This window comes from Saimiri boliviensis, chromosome 7, assembly GCF_048565385.1.
Source record: "Saimiri boliviensis isolate mSaiBol1 chromosome 7, mSaiBol1.pri, whole genome shotgun sequence".
In the NCBI taxonomy this organism is placed as follows: domain Eukaryota; kingdom Metazoa; phylum Chordata; class Mammalia; order Primates; family Cebidae; genus Saimiri; species Saimiri boliviensis.
The window spans coordinates 96621288-96642594 of NC_133455.1; the positions used below are offsets into that span (position 1 = coordinate 96621288).

Below are 21307 nucleotides of genomic sequence, written 5' to 3' on the forward strand. Positions count from 1 at the left end.
AGCACTTTGGGAGGCCGAGGCGGGTGGATCACGAGGTTGAGAGATCGAGACCATCCTGGTCAACATGGTGAAACCCCATCTCTATTAAAAATACAAAAAATTAGCTGGGCATGGTGGCGTGTGTCTGTAATCCCAGCTACTCAGGAGGCTGAGGCAGGAGAATTGCCTGAACCCAGGAGGCGGAGGTTGCGGTGAGCCGAGATCGCGCCATTGCACTCCAGCCTGGGTAACAAGAGCGAAACTCCGTCTCAAAAAAAAAAAAAAAGAATTTCCCAAGTGAAATTGTAAATAATTTTGTTTTTCTGAGAACTGTTTGCTGACTAGTACTTTTACGTTTGAAAACATAGAGTAGCTAGCATAGGCCAAAACAAAATCATTTTCATCTTCATAGCTTGTTTTCCCATTATATCACTCTTAGGAAGGGCTGTTTTTACAAAAATGTATTATATTATTTAAGGAGATCATACTTGATATATCTTATACAACTATCATGAATATTGTAATTTTTGAATAAACTTTTATCTCATCTTTAAGCTTATTCAGTATTTTTGTCTTTCATTTTTTAGTCTCAGAGGAGCAACTGACTGAATTTGTTGAGAACAAAGATTATATGATATTGCTAAGTGCATTAAAAAATTTTAAAGAAGAAGAGGAAATTGTGCTTCATGTGCTGCATTGTTTACATTCTCTAGCGATTCCGTGTAAGTAGCATTTATTTGTGATTTCTTTTTTGTATCTGAAAAATCATGGTATTTCTCTTTCTGAGTATATTTTAACAATATTTTTATTGTTTAGAAACTTGTGGATGGCAGACCCATTCATTCATTTATTCATTTAATTAATTTACATTCATTGACAGTATACTGAAGCTGGCTGTGGGCTTGGTGCTGGGGAAACCATAGTGGAAAATACAAACATGTTCCTTACTTTTTCAGAGCTCCTAGTACAATGTGGGAACACATATAAGTACAGAGGTGATTACAATGACAGAAGTACCTAGAGTTAGAAGAACAAATAGAAACTGAGGCAATGTCTCTTAGCAAAGATTGAATAAGTAGAGTTTCCTGTGCAAGGAGGTATGAGCTGAAGTGAGAATGCAGGCAAAGTGGCCCAGAAAGTGGGCACAGTTAGTGTAAAGATGCTGGCTCAAGAGAAAGCAGAGTACTTTCAGGAAGACAAAAATAACTCTGTACAGGTGTGGGGTTATGAGTGTGAATGTGGCATGCATGTGTGTGTGCCACTGTGCATGCACATCCCCTAATATCCATTTGTGTTTCATTGATGGAGGCAAGGAGCTTGATAAGAGGCAGAGGATGAGGCCAGAGACATGGAGTGGAGAGCATGGAGGGCCTAAAAAGCCAATGAAGGCGTTTGAATTTTATTTTGATTCTTGATGAGCATTTTAATGATGTTTTGAAATCTAGCCAGATTTTTCACCAAAAATATTAATCAGAAGAAACTAATTTGATGTGTATGCCACCAGTGATTGCTAATAGGCTAAAATAATGGCTCATATTCTGTTTTGTTTTCTAAGTGCCCATTAACACTTTGTATTTCATGTGTTACTTGTGTGGGTTTGTACAGAATATATATATGCATTTATCTAGTGATATTTTTATCCTCACACATGTGAAGTTTTGAGGCTTAAATGAGTTAAACAATGTAGAATAGTACGTGGTATGTAGTAAGTATTCTAAAATCACTGACAGGATTATTACAAAATATATATTTTATTTGTATGTTGTTTACTATATGTAATATGCATTTATGGTTTCAGATATGGAAATTACTATGTTAGTCTGAAGGTGTGAGCTTTCAGTGTAGGCAGGGTAAAAACCCAATGCCCTTGTGAAAGAATGCCTTTTTTTGGTGATGTTTATAAAATCACAAAGTTTTCTTATCCAAAGGAAATTAAACACTGGAAAGTGGGTGGGGCTGAACAATAATAGAGAAAGGACATGCTTTTATATCTCTCTGAGTCATCACTGCAAACAAACTGAATGTATTTTTCATTATACTTTTCGTTGGCTATATATATTCATTTATTTATTTATTTTGGGCTGGCGGTTTTAGGAATCCATTGTTTTTCACCCACATCTGACATAACTCCAGTAAAAATGTGTTGATTCATAATGCAAAAGTCAAAGAGAGTAGCAGCTAAAAATTAAGAAGTCAAGAGTTTTTAAAACACTCATTCTAACTGAAAAACATTTGCTTTTCAGTCTTTAAGTCTATTGTTCTGAGTCAAAGCAGATAATTGCTTTAACAGACCATTTCCTTATGTTATTAAATTTTTTTCTAGGTTTAAGCATTATAATACACTTTTTGTGAAAGCAGTTGATTAGTTGGGGCTATGCCAAAAAAGAAACTAAAATGTTTTGCAAACAGCCTTTAAAAAAAATAGTTAACATTTCATGCAGAGATACACCTATTTTCTCTATGTAGGTTCATGTCTCACTCCCGTTAATTGATTAATCGCTTTTCCTGGTAGAGTTTTTCCTTTCTCTCTGTTTCACCTGTGTTTGTCCTTTGGATACGTATTTTAATATTATGCCTCCCCTCTTTCCTTCTCCCATCTTTTCTCCATCTATTTTGGAGCCTTCAGGAAACTTGATTTTGCTGCCTTGTACATTGGTTGCTCTTCTGGATTGGAGGAAATGGGTCATAGTTGATTTTAAATGTTCTGTCTGGTGACTTATTCCTGATTTTATTTCTGTGGTTGGGGAAAACAAACAATGCAAAAGTCATTATCCAATGGGATCGAGCCTCATTAAGAAATAGACCCTCCAATTTATTTGAATATATTTATTTGAAAACTTATGACCAATACATTACATTTTCAGACTTTTATCTCCAGTACTTTTCATTTCATTTTCAGTACTAAAAGTACTCTGAATTTTTTCTTTTTTTGGTCTTAAGGCTTTATGCCAAGAAACAGGAATAGGGCCGGGTGCGGTGGCTCAAGCCTGTAATCCCAGCACTTTGGGAGGCCAAGGCGGGTGGATCACGAGGTCAAGAGATCGAGACCATTGGTCAACATGATGAAACCCCGTCTCTACTAAAAATACAAAAAAATTAGCTGGGCATGGTGGCGCACGCCTGTAGTCCCAACTACTTGGGAGGCTGAGGCAGGAGAATTACTTGAACCCAGGAGGCAGAGGTTGCGGTGAGCCGAGATCGCGCCATTGCACTCCAGTCTGGGTAACAAGAGTGAAACTCCATCTCAAAAAAAGAGAAGCAGGGCCGGGCGCGGTGGCTCAAGCTTGTAATCCCAGCACTTTGGGAGGCCGAGGCGGGTGGATCACGAGGTTGAGAGATCGAGACCATCCTGGTCAACATGGTGAAACCCCATCTCTACTAAAAATACAAAAAAAAAAAATTAGCTGGGCATGGTGGCACGTGCCTGTAGTCCCAGCTACTCAGGAGGCTGAGGCAGGAGAATTGCCTGAACCCAGGAGGCGGAGGTTGCGGTGAGCCGAGATCGCGCCATTGCACTCCAGCCTGGGTAACAAGAGCGAAACTCCGTCTCAAAAAAAAAAAAAAAAAAAAGAGAAGCAGGAATAAAATAATTTTTCCTTAATGATAAAGATGAGTCCTACATCCCATTATGTTATCAATAAACAGCATAGCATTTTTTACAGCTGCTGACAGAACATGATGTTTAAATTTGGAAATGCAATCATTATGTTGCCCTCTATTTATAATCAATATAAGATGTCTTTGTATGCAGATTTGAAAGGAGAAAATGGTTACCTTATTGATAATTATGATCTCTTCAAATTCAGGCAATAATGTGGAAGTCCTCATGAGTGGCAATGTCAGGTGTTACAATATTGTGGTGGAAGCTATGAAAGCATTCCCTTTCAATGAAAAAATTCAAGAAGTGAGTTGCTGCTTGCTCCATAGGCTTACATTAGGTGAGTTTCTTAGTTAATCTATCATCACAATCTGTATGATGTACATATAATATATATGTTTTATATATGTAAACATATATGTTGTAACATATATAAAACATATATATGTTGCATAATGATAGATAAGTAGCATATTGACATACTTTGAATGAAAATATTGTAAAGTCCCAGAAAATGTAAATTAAAAAAAATACTATATAACAAACTGTTCTGCTATGCCTAGATGGTATTTTAAAAAGAGTGTCAGAAATAGAAGTGTAGAATGTAAAAGAAGTATTATCTTGGCTGGGTACAATGGCTCACGCAGGTAATTTCAGCACTTTGGGAGGCTGAAGTGGTTGGATCACATGAGGTCAGGAGTTTGAGACTGGCCTGGCCAACAGGGTGAAACTAAAAATACGAGAAAGCTATCTGTGCGTGGTGGAAGGTGCCTGTAATCCCAGCTACTCAGAAGGCTGAGGTATGAGAATCTTGAACCCAGAAGGTGGAGGTTGCAGTCAGCCATCATGCCACTGCATTTCAGCCTGGGCAACAGAGTGAGACTCTGTCTTAAAAAAAAAAGAAAAAAAAAAAGTATTATCTTAATCTTATTTTTATAGAGGTAGTTCTATAGTTGAGTTTTTTATTGTTATGGTTAAATTTATAATATAATTATGTAAGAATTGATATGTATAAATGTAAAGCATAATGCAAAGAACTCACCATCCAACTTAAATATTGCGTATTCCCAGTAGTGGAAGCTAAACTGGTCTTCTTCCTGCCTTTGCTGTCTCCATAGAGGTTAACACTCTAGAATTTTGTGTTTACAAATCTTTTGCCTTATAAATATGATTTACTACATTTTAATGTTTCTTTAAGTAAAATTGTTATTGTTTACCTGCTTTTGCTTCATCAAAATGTAATCATACTGTATATTGTCTTCTGTAATTTTCAAATATCAATACTATGTTTATAAGAATCGGAAATATTTCTACATGTGGTTGCATGTAGTATTCTATTATTTGGATATACCACAACTTATTTTTCCATTTGTTTATCCATGGATATTTGGGTTCTTTCTTGTTTCATTCTACTACTATCTGTTTTTATAAAAATGTAAATAAGGGTGAATATTAAAAAATATTTATTTGCCATTGGTATGTCCTTCTTTGTTGAAATATGCAATCTGTCATTTATCAATAGTTTTCCCAGGATAGTCTGTCTTTTTAAAACTGATTCATAGATTCTGGATAATAATGTCTTGGTGGTAGATTATATGTATTGAAAATACCTTCCCTTGACTTATAGCATGTCCTTTTGCCATCTTTATGGTGGCTTTTATAATATAGTTAAATTTAATAATTAGTTACTTTATTTAAGGAATCTTCCCTTTCCCTAAGATAATAAATGTATTGTGTATTTTATTCTAACTCTTTCTCGTTTATTAAACTGTTGCAGTTTCTTTTTGTAAAGTAAGAACCCATTCCCCCTCTTTTTTCAATATGGAGAGCTAGCTATCATCATAGCACAATTTATGTTAGAGAGTCACCCATTTCCCAGTGGTGTGGTACATCAAATATATATTTATGTTCTGTTCTTGCTGTTCTGGTGCATTAATCTGATTTGTCTGAATCAATATAACACTATTTATATGAATAGTTATATAAGTCCTGATATCTGAAAAGCTAATAGGTCAAGTCACTATACATTCTTTTTTAGGCACAGCTTGACTTTTTTCTTGGGCCTTTACTATTCTATACAAATTTTAGGATTAACTTGTTCAGTTCTCTGTAAAACACTATTGGGATTTTGACTGGAATTGCACAAAATATGTGGATTATTTTAAGAAGAATTGACATATTTATATTATAATTTCTTCTATACTTGTACATCTTAGTTATTTCTACATATCTTATTTTTGTTATTATAAATGTCTCTTTTAAAATCATATTTTTGAACTGTGTTTTCATGAAGAAACGCAAATGATTTTTGTATATTGAGCTAACCTACCTTTCTGAACTCTTTTGTTAATTCTGACAATTTGTTTCTAAATGCCCTTAAGTTCTCTATGTAACAGTTATATAATTTGTAATAATGACAGTCTGAGTTCTTCCTTTCTGCTTCTTACATTCTTTATTTCCTTTTCTTCTTACATGTTAAATAGAGGCAGTGATAGTAGACATCCTTATCTTACTCTTTCCTGATTTTAAACAGAACATTTTAGTATTCTCCCATCCAAAATAAGGCATCTCATAAAGTTTAAATTAAAAAAAAAATTGTTAAAAAATTTTATTTTATTTCTTGTTTGCTTTTATTTTTACAATGTGGGCTTTAAAAAAATCATATATGAGTATTAAATTTTATCAAATATACTTAAAATGTAGTAAGTCTTTTTTTCCCTTTTCATTTCGTTAATATGAAAAAATACATCTACAGGTTTTCTAATACCAAGCCACTTTGCACTCCCTGATAAATTCAACTTGGTCATTTATTAGATTTTTGAAAACATTTCTAAAACTTTTCTCTCTTTGTTTTCACACATACCAGGTGAGTTTTGGTAGCCTCTTGTTTAATCTTGTTTTTTTCGTTTTTTTTTTTTCTTTTCTATCCTTTCTTTTTTGTTAAAAAAATTCTTTTATTTCTTTAATGATTAATACATAGCTATTTTGTGTTTTGTATCTGTTAACTATATATAAAGTTCTGTGGAGTCTAAACCAACAGCTTCTAGGCCTACTGCCTGTCAGTCATGGAGCCTTGATTTCTTGTATGCTTGTGAGTTTCTCTTTGGTTGAGCTTAATATTTGAGCATCCTGAGGACTTAAAGATGCTCCTTCAGAGGTGTTTTCCAATAGCCAGAGCACAGGACTGACCTGGTAGCAGTTTAGGGTCTTAAGATCCAGGCTTACTGTGGTTTAAATTACTTTACTTTGGAGAGAGTCTGAAACTAGTTTGTTTAATGCAGTGCCAGAATTCATGCTTTCCCACAAGGCTACTCTGGCTTTGAACTCAGAGCTTTTGATTCAACTTCTTTTTTTTTTTGAGACGGAGTTTGCTCTTGTTACCCAGGCTGGAGTGCAACGGTTCAGGCAATTCTCCTGCCTCAGCCTCCTGAGTAGCTGGGATTACAGGCACGCGCCACCATGCCCAGCTAATTTTTTGTATTTTTAGTGGAGACGGGGTTTCACCATGTTGACCAGGATGGTCTCGATCTCTTGACCTCGTGATCCACCCGCCTCGGCCTCCCAAAGTGCTGGGATTACAGGCTTGAGCCACCGCGCCTGGCCTGATTCAACTTCTTTTTGAACTACCCCTGCCTCTCAACACACACACCTTGGAAATTTCCTTGATATTTTTGTGAGTGAGCAAAACAATGCACTTAAAAGTGAGTGGTTGGTGAATAATAAGAAATGATTGTTAACTGTTGGAAATTGCTTCTGATGACATTTTCCCAAAAGAATAACCAGGAATATTTTGTGCAAAATTAGGATTATTATAATAGGCATTTAGTTTTTCATCATTACTATCAGGGAAAATTGTTAATCGTTTGAAAAAACTAATTGGCATGTCTCCATTTTAGCAACTTGTATTTTCACTTCTGGTATCATGACTATATTCCCTGTATAATTTGGAAATTGATTTTACCATTAGGAAAGTTCCTAGTTTCAGTTAAAATGAATTTTTTGTAAGTTGAATTCTATTTTACATGCACAACTTTGGTGGTTTCTTTCCTTGATATGCATTTCTAGAATGTTATTATATGACTAAAACTGTAAGATAATATTTTAATATTTTCACATTTCTTTCATAGTTTCCAAAGTATATGTATACTTATATACTTCATATATATGAATCTACTTGTATACTGTATGTATACATATATATATATACATTGTATATAAATGCATATAAATATATATTTACAAATGTATAGAAATATACATAAAAATATATATCCAAATGTATATAAATATATAAAGGTATATAAATACACATATATACAAATATGCAAAAGTATATATAGATACATTTATATATACAAATATAATATATATACATGTATATATATACAAATATAAATACTTTGTTTGCATATATGCATATGTACACAGTATTTTTAATCCATGCAACAGTCTTGGGAGATGGGATATGGTTATTATTTCCACATTTACGGAAGAGGTCCTCTGGTTCGACAAGTCTTTGTGTTTTATTCAAGATCATCTAAGCAGTAAGGGCTGAAATTAGGCTGATAACCCAGATTTCTTCATCCCCAAAGAAGTATTTCTTCTAAAATATGGTAGCTGATTATTAGTTTATCTCTGTCAGGTGATACTTTCCTCGTTACTTTTCAGGAAAAGGCTGTAGTGGTACAATCTGGCTGATTTCTGATAATTTTTTTTTTTTTTTTTTGAAACGGAGTTTCACCCTTGTTACCCAGGCTGGAGGGCAATGGCGCGATCTCGGCTCACCGCAACCTCCGCCTCCTGGGTTCAAGCAATTCTCCTGCCGCAGCCTCCTGAGTAGCTGGGATTACAGGCATGTGCCACCATGCCCAGCTAATGTTTTGTATTTTTAGTAGAGACGGGGTTTCACCATGTTGACCAGGATGGTCTTGATCTGTTGACCTCGTGACCCACCCACCTCGGCCTTCCAAAGTGCTGGGATTACAGGCTTGAGCCACCGCGCCCGGCCCTGATAATGTTTTAATTCAAAGTCAATTTCTTTAATCTAGGTTTCAGAGTAGCACACTCCTGTACAATTCTCTGTTTCATGTTTTACAATTTACCACAGTCAAATTATAACTTGCACATGTTACATTAAAATGTGAGTTCACTTTAATTTCTTGAAATGAGCCAGAGGAAGAAGTGGTTTTGTTTTTGTGATTAGGGAAATGTTACCTTACTGCCAAATTGGTCTAAAAAGACACATTAAAGGTGCTTGATATCATACTGTAAAAATTAAATAAACCATGGCAACTGTCATGTTATATGTAACTTTTGTATTATTCTGTAACATTTTTTGAAAATAAAAAGTGATCAAATTGATCTTCAGGTAAAGATACTTTTTTCTCTTATTTATTTCTTAGTGGATTATTATTTGTTCCATTTAATGAGTAGATAATTCATTTTTGCTTTATTGTTTCAAAAGAAGCTGAATAAAACTCTTAACTTTTTCTTCATAGTTAAAATTAAAACCTCAAGCAAATAAATAAATACTTAACGTTTTGCCAAATTATGTCATCTAATTATGGGCTTAATGCATTTAAGAGCTTTTGTACAGTTTACTGTGTATTTTCACACAAGTTGTCTGAACATAAAGTTCAGACAATCCTGCCGTTTTCTCGGAGTCACACAGTGAGACAATGACAGAACAGCTCCCAGCAGTGGAGTGGATATAATAGGGTGAAGAGAGTGATGGGGACAACCCAAGTTTAGACAGGCTGGTAAAAGTAGAAGAAAATCTTTTTGAAAGCACTAGTGATCACTAAGGGCTGTGAAGCACGTCTGCTTGGTGGGTGAATGTGGAAGAGGCAACAGCTCGGGCAGACGTTGGTAAAGGCGCGCTCTACTTGGTTCAACTGCCTTTTGACTGCGAGCCCATTGATGAATATTTGGTTTGGGCTTTAGATTTTTTATGATCCAGGATTTTTTCCATTTCTGGCTTTGAATCTCACAGGTCACTTAGTTACACTTATAGCTGAATAAGAGTTTCAGTTTTTTTAGAAAAAAGCTTGGTGACTGTTGGTGAGTTACAAATAAGCCAAATGGAAGAAGGTACATATTTCTGGGATATCAGATAAAGTTTTTCCTCATAAGGATTTAGATTATTGGATATCATATTAGTTCTCAGAAGAGTGGGTATAAATAGATATGGCAGTTCTTCCTGGGCTGAGTTGGAGGTGGTGAAATATCTTGTTATTGTTGTTGTTTTTTTTTCTGAGATCATCATAGACAAGATCAAATAATGGTAAGCATGACAATGAATTTTCTGAGCAGTATTCCTTTAATTGAAAGAAGGGTTTTTCAGCAAAATGATTTAATATTGCCTCTTCTAAAAGATGGATTTAAAAGTTTCATCTTTAAAAGGTAGAAAAATTAAGTTATTTTATACAATGGATATTGTGGTGCCATGTGTAACAGACACGACATGAGAGGGAATCAGACAACATGCAGCTAACACAACCCCAACTAGTCTTATTATTTTTGCTCAGTCACTTCCATTGCCTAAGTAAGATAATTAAATGACAGCATAAAATAAAATTTCAAAACTTTACTCAATCATATTAAGCTATTTTAATTAAAGTAAATGTTGAAATGGCAATAAATATTCATCACTATTCAAAATTATTGATGTAAATAGTGTTATATGTTAAAGGTATTTAACTTCCATGGGTGAGAATTCAGCTAACGTTTCATTTAAATTTTAGGTAATTTTTTTAATATTCTGGTATTAAATGAAGTCCATGAGTTTGTGGTGAAAGCTGTGCAGCAGTACCCAGAGAACGCAGCCTTACAAATCTCAGCACTCAGCTGTTTGGCCCTTCTCAGTAAGTAACTTCACTAAAAAGGAGATTCTCACAGATGCATTTGACATCAAATATGAACATTGTAACAAGAGAATCGTATGTACAGAAGGAAGCATTCAATGCCTTTTCTGTACTGTGTAACTCATTTTCTATGAGAAGATACTTTCAAGGAAACTTAACAGTTGTGACAAGTATACACATCTTGATGTAGAGTTTTACTTTTTATCATTCTTGATTTAGCTTTGTTATTAAGCAGCTGCTCTTTTTTTAAAAAAAATTATATTCGTATTTTAAATTCTGGGGTACATGTGTAGGATGTGCAGGTTTGTTATGTAGGTAAATGTGTTCCATTGTGGTTTGCTGTACCTATTAACCCATCACCTAGGATATTATGCCCAGCATGCATTAGCTATTTTTCCTAATGCTCTCCCTCCCCAAGCCCTGCCCCCCAACTGGCCCCAGTGAGTGTTGTTCCCCTCCCTGTGTCCATGTACTCTCATTGTTCAGCTCTCATTTATGAGAACATGCAGTGTTTGGTCTTCTCTTCATACATTAGTTTGCTGAGGATAATGGTTTCCAGCTCCATCCGTGTCCCTTCAAAGGACATGATCTCATTTTTTATGGCTGCGTAGTATTCCATGGTAGATATGTACCACATTTTCTTTATCCAGCCTATCACTGATGGGCATTTGGGTTGATCCCATGTCTTTGCTATTGTGAGTAGTGCTGCAATGGACTGATCTTTTCAAATAATCCTCCTTTAGTTTATTAGTTTTTTTTTTGATACCCTCTTCCTCATTTTATCATTTATCTGTATATAATGGTAGTATTATGAGGTGTGTAATATATTAAAATTGACCTTTGTAATTGACCAAGGCTTCTGCTAAAGCTTCATTCTTTTGGTAATATTTCAAAATAGGGACTTAAAGTTGGTCAAACTGTTAAGTAGATAATATATATAATATTTTTATTTAATTTTTTTCAAGCTGAGACCATTTTCTTAAATCAAGACTTAGAGGAAAAGAATGAGAATCAGGAGAATGATGATGAGGGGGAAGAAGATAAATTGTTTTGGCTGGAAGCCTGTTACAAAGCGTTAACGTGGCATAGAAAGAACAAGGATGTGCAGGTTAGACTCTTATAAATATTAGTGTTATTCAAAATTATGTTTGCCAATCATTTATATTTTGACAGATTTCTTTTTTCTCTCTTAATTTAGGAGGCCGCATGCTGGGCACTAAATAATCTCCTTATGTACCAAAACAGTTTACATGAGAAGATTGGAGATGAAGATGGCCAGTCAGTAGTTTTGATTACATATGATAGAAATTTTCAGTTATATTTTAAATCTATACCTATAAAATACCTTAACCATAACTTTTATTGTTAGAAATATTTTTGATATGGGTATTTATGTTTTAGATGTTGCTGCAAAATATTAGTGGATATGTAGTGTTTTGATTTTATTACCTTCAGTAGTTAGAAAAGGTAGAATGTTTGAGAGTTATTATTGAGAGATTTAGAATCAAGAGTCATTCAGTAATTCATGAATAATGGCAAAAGACTCTTTCTGGTTTTTGGCTAATTGTTTTTAAATGCTGTATTAATTTATCTTGGGTGATAGAAGTTGCAGAGCCATCTGTGATCTTTTCTTCTGTGGTGATTAGCCAGCAGGTTGTCAATATCAGGAATTAGATTTGGTTAGAGAGCTTCCGATGATAAGTTCCCATCTGATGTGACAAAGTTGACCTGTCTTTTTTGAGAGGGCTATTTGAAACTGCTGTCTCCAGATAACTGTTTCATAAGAATGCTATTCAAATATTATAAGACTGACCCTATCTCCCAAAGATAAAAACTGTAGCAAGGAGTTTTGTGTATATCCGGTTTGTTTCATATCCATGGGCCTTTGTGTTTTATGGCAAATGATTATACTTATGCTATTTGCAGTGGGTATCCTCTGGGTTTTATATTGTGAATGACTTATTTTGGAAACAAGTGGTAGTACTTTACATCTGAAACCTTTACAGTCTATTTGTATAATTATGTATTGCTGATAAGGGAATTAATAACACAAATGCTAGTTAACTAAACATTTTCATTTTGACAAGAAACTGTAATTCTAACTGTGCTAAATTGGCATCTTAATAATCTCATGTTGAGCAAGGATTTTGGAGATTAGGGTAAGGGAGATTCATGTTGCAGTTTTTAGTTTAGTTTATAGGATGCCTATTTCTTGATATCCGTAAGACAACTTTAAAATAAATATAGTATTAAAACAAAGAAAACATATTTATGTTGTATATCTTTAAAACCTACCTTATTTCTTTACAATTTTTTATTTTTCCTTCTTGTTTCCCTCTTCTTTTTTTCCTCACTTACCTTTTTCCTCAGCATCTCTTTACATATCTGCTGAGCTTTTTTTTTCCCTCTGCTATTTATTGGCTTTTGAAAACACATAAAAATACTATTTTGTTAGTATTTAATTGAGTCTTAAAAAATGAACTATAATTCATATAAACAATAAAATATTTTTATATGCTCTTAATTGTTGTTAAAGATATTTCATAATAGTAAGTGAGAATTTGAGATAATTATTTAAAAGATTACTACTAACGTTTTTCTTGAATTTTTGAAAGTTTCCCAGCTCATAGGGAAGTGATGCTCTCCATGCTGATGCATTCTTCATCAAAAGAAGTTTTCCAGGCATCTGCGAATGCACTGTCAACTCTCTTAGAACAAAATAGTAAGCAGTGTGCCATATTTTCAAATAAAGGGGAACACATTTTTGTGGTATTTTAAATTATAAAAGCCATATAGTGTGAAAAATTTATGTAATTAATACAGTTATATATTATGAAAATATCTCTATATGTATAGAGATATATTGACATATGGATTATGAACATATAGGTAAAAAGATGAATAAAATAAACATTTGTTGTATATTTTTCAGGACTTCTTTGTGTAAACTCACACATAACATATACAAAAATTTTATGTATTTTGTATAAATGGGATTATATTATACTCTTTTATAACCGAATTTTATTTTTTTTCTTTTTTATGTTGATAATGTGTATTCTCACATTATCTCCTTTTATTTTTAATGTTTTAAATTAATTTTTGTTTTTAGACATGGTCTCATTCTGTCACCTAGGCTGGAGTGCAGTGGTATGATCATGGGTCACCACAACCTCAAACTTTTGGACTCAGGTGATCCTCCTAGCTCAGCCTCCCGAGTAGCTGGGATTATAGGCGTGCCCCACCATGTCTGGCTAATTTTTTATAGTGGGGTTTTGCCATGTTGCCCAGGCTGGTCTTGAACTCCTGGGCTCAACTAATCCCTCTGTCTTGGGCTCCCAAGTGCTGGGATTATAGGTATGAGCCATTGTGCCCAGCCCAGATTATCATTTTTAGTAGCTTGTAGTTTTTCAATATATGCCTGTATTCTATGTTATGAACCAATTTATTATTGATAAAGTTTTAGTTTTTGTCCAGTGGGATGTTTCTGGAACCCATAATAAACACTAATGATCACTTTCTTCCTCTGTTTTCCTTTATACGTGGTTCCTATTATTTTCTTGGGAAAACTTCGTAGAAATGGAAATAGGTAGAGAGCTATTCACCATTTCAAAATCTGGTAAAATTATCTATTATAAATTTTCACACTATACTTTTTAAAAAATGGTTCTTTAATATGATTCTTACAAGTCTTATAGCTTTGTATAATTAAGAAGAGAAAAATGCCTCATATACCTTTAGAAAGACGTGAGTTCTAAGATGATGGCTCAGGCTGCTCAAATTTCTTCCTCCATAAACAGGAATACTGCCAGAAATCCTTAGGTAAAAACTCGTAATAAAGGCATTGGGACTTGGCAGCTTTTGCAGGATATTTTAGAGGACGAAAAATAGAAACACTGAAAATCAGAGAGAGACCAGTGTAAGCATCAGCTTTTAATAGCGAACCTGGGGAGGGTGGAAAAGAATAAATAAACCACCTCATGCATGTTTCTTTATATTATTATTTAAGTCAAATAAAGAGGAAAATTGTTTCGTCTTCCTATTCTTCCTTTTTCACCCCACCTCGCCAATGGCACTTTAGTAAAATGCTTGGAGTGGCAAGGGGACTGTCAGACAGACAGGGGCTGCTCTCCAGGATAATGAGTCAGAGAAGGAGAGGGAATTGCCGTTCTCAAATCTCTCATATTCTACTGTGTGGTTAAAGAGGTCTGGACAGGGATTTCACTCCTGAAAATGAGGACTGGACTTCGTGGCTTCTGTTGGGCACCTTAGAGTGAAGATAGACTTTTAGTATGTGTTGGTGACATCATTCATAGCCACCTGTAAATCTCCTTTGATATGCAAATCAAACAACCATAATTTTGTGAAATTTGGACTGCTTCTTATTATGGTTCTGAGGTCTGGTTACATTCAGAGTTCACCCTGCTGTCTGTTCAGTTCTCTGCTCTTTCTAGTTCCTTACTTCTTTGTTGTTCCTGACCATCTGTCGTAAAATATCCTCAGATTCCTTTGTATTGTCTTTGGAGTTCTGCCTTAATAAAATATGAGGAACTTGAGCAGCTCATTCATCAACTCTCTTGGGCAATTTCTCATTGAAAGATACTTGGGGTTTGCAGAGTTGGGCATGGCTTTTTTCCGGGCATGGCTTATTTAGAAACATGACTAGATTGGCAGCCAGAAGAACTTGATCCTTGGAGACATGGAGGTCCCAAGATTGTACACAGCTTGTGTGATATTTTCCCCATTCAATTAATTAATTAATACTTATTGAGCTCCCAAGTGTTTAGTGTCTTGGGGTTTGCAGAGTTGGGCATGGCTTTTTTCGGGGCATGGCTTATTTAGAAACATGCTTGGAGACATGTAGGTCCCAAGGTTGTACACAGCTTGTGTGATATTTTCCCCGTTCAATTAATTAATTAATATTTATTGAGCTCCCAAGTGTTTAGTGTCTGTAGGCACTTGTGATACATTCGTTAAGTAGAAATCCTGGGTTCATGGAGTTTAAATTGTAGTGGGGAAGATAATAAGATTAATTAAAATATGTAATATTTGAGGCAGTTAAGAATAAAAAATGAAGCAAGGAAGGAGAATATGTTATGTTAGACATCAGAGGCGATGAAGTTGTGAGTGGGCAGCCACGAAAGAAGGTGACTGTTGAGTAAGACCTGCAGGGAGTTGCATATTGTTTTTTGCCTCTTAAAGCAGATAGCTTCCTGCTAAAATGGAGTGGATGAGATCAAGAGTATTATGTAAATAGCTGATAAATGCATTAATGTGTAAAATATTCTATAAAGTCTAAAGTGACGTTATGATGAAATTTCTTCTCTTAGATCTGTTGCTTGCAGTTTTCAAGTCACACATTGGGTAGCTGTCTAGGACAGTGGTCCTTAAAGTGTGGTCCCTGGACCAGCAGCATTTTCTGAGGAACTTGATAAACAATGTAAATTCTAGGGTCCCATACAGACCTTCTGAGTCATAAACCCTGGAGTTGAGACCCAGCAATCCATGTTTTAACAAGCTCTCCAGGTGATTCTGATGCACACTAAAGTTTGAGAACCACTGATCTATGTCATTTTTTTCTTTTAAAGTGTCTTGTTGGTTAGAAGCTAGCCACTTTGGGAAAGGTTATTACAACTTCTGATGTGATCCAGCAAAGTGACCAACTCTATTGTGTCTCAATGTGTGATATGTGTTTAAAAGGTATGAGTTTTTCAGGTTCTGGCAGTATTTTAGAATGTGTATGTGGTTTCTATTTATTTCCGTGTTTTGTCCTATCTTTTCTTCTTAAAATAGACTACTCATTTTAAAAGCAGTGCTTAAGTTAAAACTTTCTACATTTCTTTTTCTGCCACTTTCAAAGTGTTGAATTGCAGTGTATGATGTTGGAACTATTTTTATAGAGGCTTCAAGACACTTGATATTTATGTGGAAACTTGAAGACAATAAATTTATACTTAGTGAAGGAAGTTTATTACAAAGAGGAAAATTGGCCAGTTGTGGTGGCTCATGCATGTAATCCAGCACTTTGGGAGGTCAAGGTAGGAGGATTGCTTGAGCTCAAGAGTTCAAAACCAGCCTGGGAAACATAGTAAGATCCCATCTCTACAAAATATTTTTTAAAAATTAGCCAGGCAGGGTATCACACTTGTAGTCCCTGCTACTTGGAGGCTGACAGAGGGGGATCACTTGAGGCCAGGAGGTTAAGGCTGCAGTGAGCTATGATCATGCTACTTCATTCCAGCCTTGGCAACAGAGAGAGATGATGTCACAAAAAGCAACAACAACAACAAAATAGGAAAATTATTCCTTAATCATTTTTGCTGGAATATAGTTACTTTCCACAAATGATAAAGTTGTAAAGGATAGCTATCTATTTCTTTTATTTATTTCTTCTTATCTATTTTTTTTTTCCTGCAAAAACACTCCTTTCGAAATGGACAGAGACATGGTGATTACATTAAAACCATCTACTCTATGAATAAAAATGTTACAACCAAAACCTCAACAGAGGGTTAATAAATGCTAAAAAATTGGAAATGACGTGTGTTTTAAAGAAAGAAGCATGAATTATCTTTGAGCTGTCAATGAACTATAAATTATGTGTGAATTTGGACTATATTAATATTCTAAGTCTTATGGTAAAATTATGTAAATATGCTTTCATCTCTGTGAGTAACATTTTAAAAATCTCTCAGTTAATTTCAGAAAGATCCTGTTGTCGAAAGGAATATACTTGAATGTTTTGGAGTCAATGCAGAAGCATATACATTCTCCTGAAGTGGCTGAAAGTGGCTGTAAAATGCTAAATCATCTTTTTGAAGGAAGGTAATACAGATTCATTAACTTGTGCAGAATATATCATAACAGGTCAAGTAGAATATCCATATTTCAAGCATATTTCTAATAATGAAAAGAAAAACATAAGACAGTTGAAAATTGAAGCATTTTGCAATGTAATCTCTTGCCACTAATATCATAGACTTACTTTATCTGAACACTGAAAGCAATGGCAAGATGGTAGAAACAATCTTGTAGAAAGATTGTTGAGGTTTGCTTTTGTACCTGATGCTTGGTGTTGGCTGTGTTTTGAAAAGTGGTAATTGTATAGCATATAGCATATGGCAGTTTTTCTAATTATTGTGTGTGTGAAGGTTCTAAAAGATAAAATCAGCATATGGCTTCTAATTGTTGCTCTTCCACAACAAATATGTTATTTATTATTATTTCTTCATTTGAATTAACTTTGTCTTCTCTTTCTGCTCCCAGTCCTTAGTTAGGGAAATTTTTAACTATATCTAGTCCAAGTGCAGAGATGTTAAGATTATATAGCTGCTGGTTAATGGCACAACAGAGACCAGATCCTTTTATCTATGTGTGGTTGGTGGTGGGGCAGGGTGGGATGAGGGGGGTTAAGGGTGGTAGGAGGGGGCAGAACTTGTGTCTTAAAAAAAAAAAAAACCTGTTTAAAAGACTAAAAATGATGCAGAAGGTGCCTGCTGTAGAATAGGCTTTGTGCCCTTATGCATTTTAAGCCAAAAAATGTGATGTAAATTTGGCCTTGTCTGAGTAAATTTCAAACCAAAAGAGGCTATATAGGAAACTCTCATGTGTAAAAAAATATAATTGGCCCAGAAGTTGCAGTAAAAACTAATTATGTTCCTGGCTTTGCCACTAATTTGAGCCAACTGTTTCATCTCTAAAACTTCACATTCCTCATTGGTAAAGAGGAATGATAATAACAACCTTGAAAGTTGTAAGCTTAGACTGTAAGGATCAAATAAATTAATTTTATAAAGGGATTAGGATAATTCCTGCTGCATTTTAAGCACTCAACAGATTATATCTATTGTTCTTATACTATTATTAAAAGTGAATAAATGAAGTGCATATAGCATGAAATGTAGCATAACTGCAGACTTGTAAGAAATAGGGTTACACTGTTTTTAACATCAGTCTAGATAATCTGTTTATGTTTATATATCTCCGTAAGCTGTATTTCTCGTATTTAAATGTTGTGTTTGAACACTGAGATGAAAAGTTTATCTTAAATATTGATTTTAATGGTATCGGAAGTGTGCAAACCTTTACAAATGAGGCAAAAACACAGTGGAATAAACTCGATCTAGTATTCTGTAGATTCTGGGCAAACCATTTTACATTTCTGGCTGCTTTCTTAGAAGTAAAATGTGTACAGGTGCAGTCCTGGGTTTTCCACATTGGCTCTGATAACTTGTCTGCCCCTACAGAACTCATGTTAGTTGAGGGGCTGATATGTAAATAGATTATTATAATATAGTCTGAGAATGCAGTGGCAGTAAAAGACAATGGTAAGAGTAGAGTGGACCCAGCTGGGGTTACCCAAGAAGGGGAGGCTCCAATGGAGGGATGTGTTTAAATTGGGACTTTAAGGTGGAAAAGAAGGAATATATCTTAGTGTCCACAGAACCATGCTAAGTGAGAACATGGCTCTGACATGCACAAGTTTCAGTTAGTAAGCAAAGCAAGGATTGCCTGTATTAAAGTTCGTGGTACCTACTGCAGTCTAGTCAAGTGACACTTGCTCATACGTAAAAGAAAGAATAGCTTAAATACCTTAGAGAAACCAAGACTGTAAAACAAACTAAAAATACCATGTAAGAAGTCCAGCGATGTTAATATGGAAGGTTAGTGTGATGTAAAGAGGGCCTGTCTCGTATTCAGACAAGTTGGGTCCCAGCCTTGTTGCTGTCACTTTCTAGTGATAAGACCTGAATATTTAACTTCTGTCTGCCTAAGTTCTTCATCCAGAAAATGGGATAATAACACCTGCCTGCTGGGGTTGTTGCCATTATTCCATCCTAGGTCAGAAGGATGTTGTTAGTTTTATGAAACTAAATAATTCTCAAGTTACTATGAATTCTATTTTATGAGTTCAAGGTTCAGACAATTAGAATTATGTATGCTTATATGACTGATTTCAATGCATTGTCATACAGCCTTTCCTGATAAAATATATTGGTTCTGTCCTATACTTATTTCAGTTTGATTTTTATACCATTGAATCAGATTGATCTTTCAATAAACATGCCAATTTTATATCCCCAGCAATGCTTCCCTGGATACAATAGCAGCAGTGGTCCCTAAAATAATAACAGTTATGAAAAATCATGAGGCATCATTAACAGTGCAGCTGGAGGCACTTCGAGCTATTTTACATTTTATAGTGCCAGGTAAGTTACATAGTTGATTGTGGGGAGAAGTAACAATTTAAATGGATTCTTGACTTTGCATGAAATAACAACTTTCTATGCAAATATTAAGACTATTTTCTGTTTACTAAATGCAAATCTTTCTGTTAAAACAAAAACAAAAATAGAAGTTGCATGATAGTGTGGAAGAGTCACTTAGATTAATTTTTATAAGAAAACAATATGAAATTCAGTAATTGGGAAATGGGGGAGGGACGGAGGGATGGGGAGGTGGGAAGAGGTAGCATGGGGAGAAATGACAGATACAGGTGAGGGGAAGGAAGGCAGCAAACCACACTGCCATGTGTGTACCTATGCAACAATCTTGCATGTTCTTCACATGTACCCCCAAACCTAAAATGCAATAAAAAAAAAAAAGAAAAAAAAAGAGGGCCGGGCGCGGCGGCTCAAGCCTGTAATCCCAGCACTTTGGGAGGCCGAGGCGGGTGGATCACGAGGTTGAGAGATCGAGACCATCCTGGTCAACAAGCTGAAACCCCGTCTCTACTAAAAAAAAAAAAAATACAAAAAAAGTTAGCTGGACATGGTGGTGCGTGCCTGTAATCCCAGCTACTTAGGAGGCTGAGGCAGGAGAATTGCCTGAGCCCAGGAGGCGGAGGTTGCGATGAGCCGAGATCGCGCCATTGCACTCCAGCCTGGGTAACAAGAGCGAAACTCCGTCTCAAAAAAAAAAAAAAAGAAATTCAGTAATTTATTTATACAAAAATAACTACAGTGTAAAATACAGAGCTTTTATTTATTTTATTTATTTTTATTTTTTAATTATACTTTAAGTTCTGGGGTACACGTGCAGAAAGTGCAGGTTTGTTACATAGGTATATACATGTGCCATGGTGGATTGCTGCATCCATCCCCCCATCATCTACATTAAGTATTTCTCCTAATGCTATCCGTCTCCAATCCCCCCATGCCCTGCTATCCCCGCCCCCCTGAGAGGCCCCTGGGTGTGATGTTTCCCTCCCTGTGTCAATATGTTCTCATTGTTTAACACCCACTTATGAGTGAGAACTTGTGGTGTTTGGTTTTTCGTTCTTGTGTCAGTTTGCTGAGAATGATGGTTTCCAGCTTCATCCATGTCCCTGCAAAGGGCATGAACTGATCCTTTTTATGGCTACATAGTATTCCATGGTGTATATGTGCCACATTTTCTAAGGAAGGTGTTCATCTCTGATAACTTTTTTTGTTGCCATGACCTGAATTCAAACATTTTTTCTCGTTTGAATTACACTATTAGCTAAATTTCATACCTGTTCTTTTGCTTCATTTCCATTCTTTTTTTACTTTGTGATTGAATTAATCTTTTTCCAATATAACCATGTGGCTTGTACTCATTCACCTCAATGGCTTCTACCTTCCACCCACCTTGAACTCTTAAATCTATCATCTTATTTGTTCTCCAAAGCCCCTTTAAAACACCTATGTCTCTATTCATTCAACACATTTATTAAATTCTTCTTATGTTCTAAACACTGTGATGCTGTTAAGTTTTGAAAGATGAATTAGAAAAAAAGCACAATTTTACTACTGTAGGAGCTTAGAAGTAGATGGACATGTAAATAGTTAATTAACAGGCAGTGTGAGGGGGCCATGATAGATACATGTATAAAAGGCTTTGAGAC

At 35.1% G+C, this 21307-nt stretch overlaps 1 protein-coding gene across 4 annotated transcripts in view; it reads left to right on the top strand.

Annotated features, from left to right (window-relative positions):
* LRRK2 (leucine rich repeat kinase 2) overlaps positions 1-21307 on the top strand; it is a 156698-nt gene that overhangs the window by 15295 nt on the left and 120096 nt on the right. For 3 of the 4 annotated variants that reach the window (XM_074403081.1, XM_074403082.1, XM_074403083.1), the window contains 8 exons: positions 567-701; positions 3786-3917; positions 10321-10440; positions 11406-11548; positions 11639-11718; positions 13056-13162; positions 17136-17265; positions 19525-19649. In XM_074403081.1, the coding sequence (XP_074259182.1) occupies positions 567-701; positions 3786-3917; positions 10321-10440; positions 11406-11548; positions 11639-11718; positions 13056-13162; positions 17136-17265; positions 19525-19649 (972 nt within the window). Of the gene's footprint in view, positions 1-566; positions 702-3785; positions 3918-10320; positions 10441-11405; positions 11549-11638; positions 11719-13055; positions 13163-13207; positions 16141-17135; positions 17266-19524; positions 19650-21307 lie in introns of those variants that run through there. The other variant, XM_074403084.1, reaches the window with a different exon arrangement.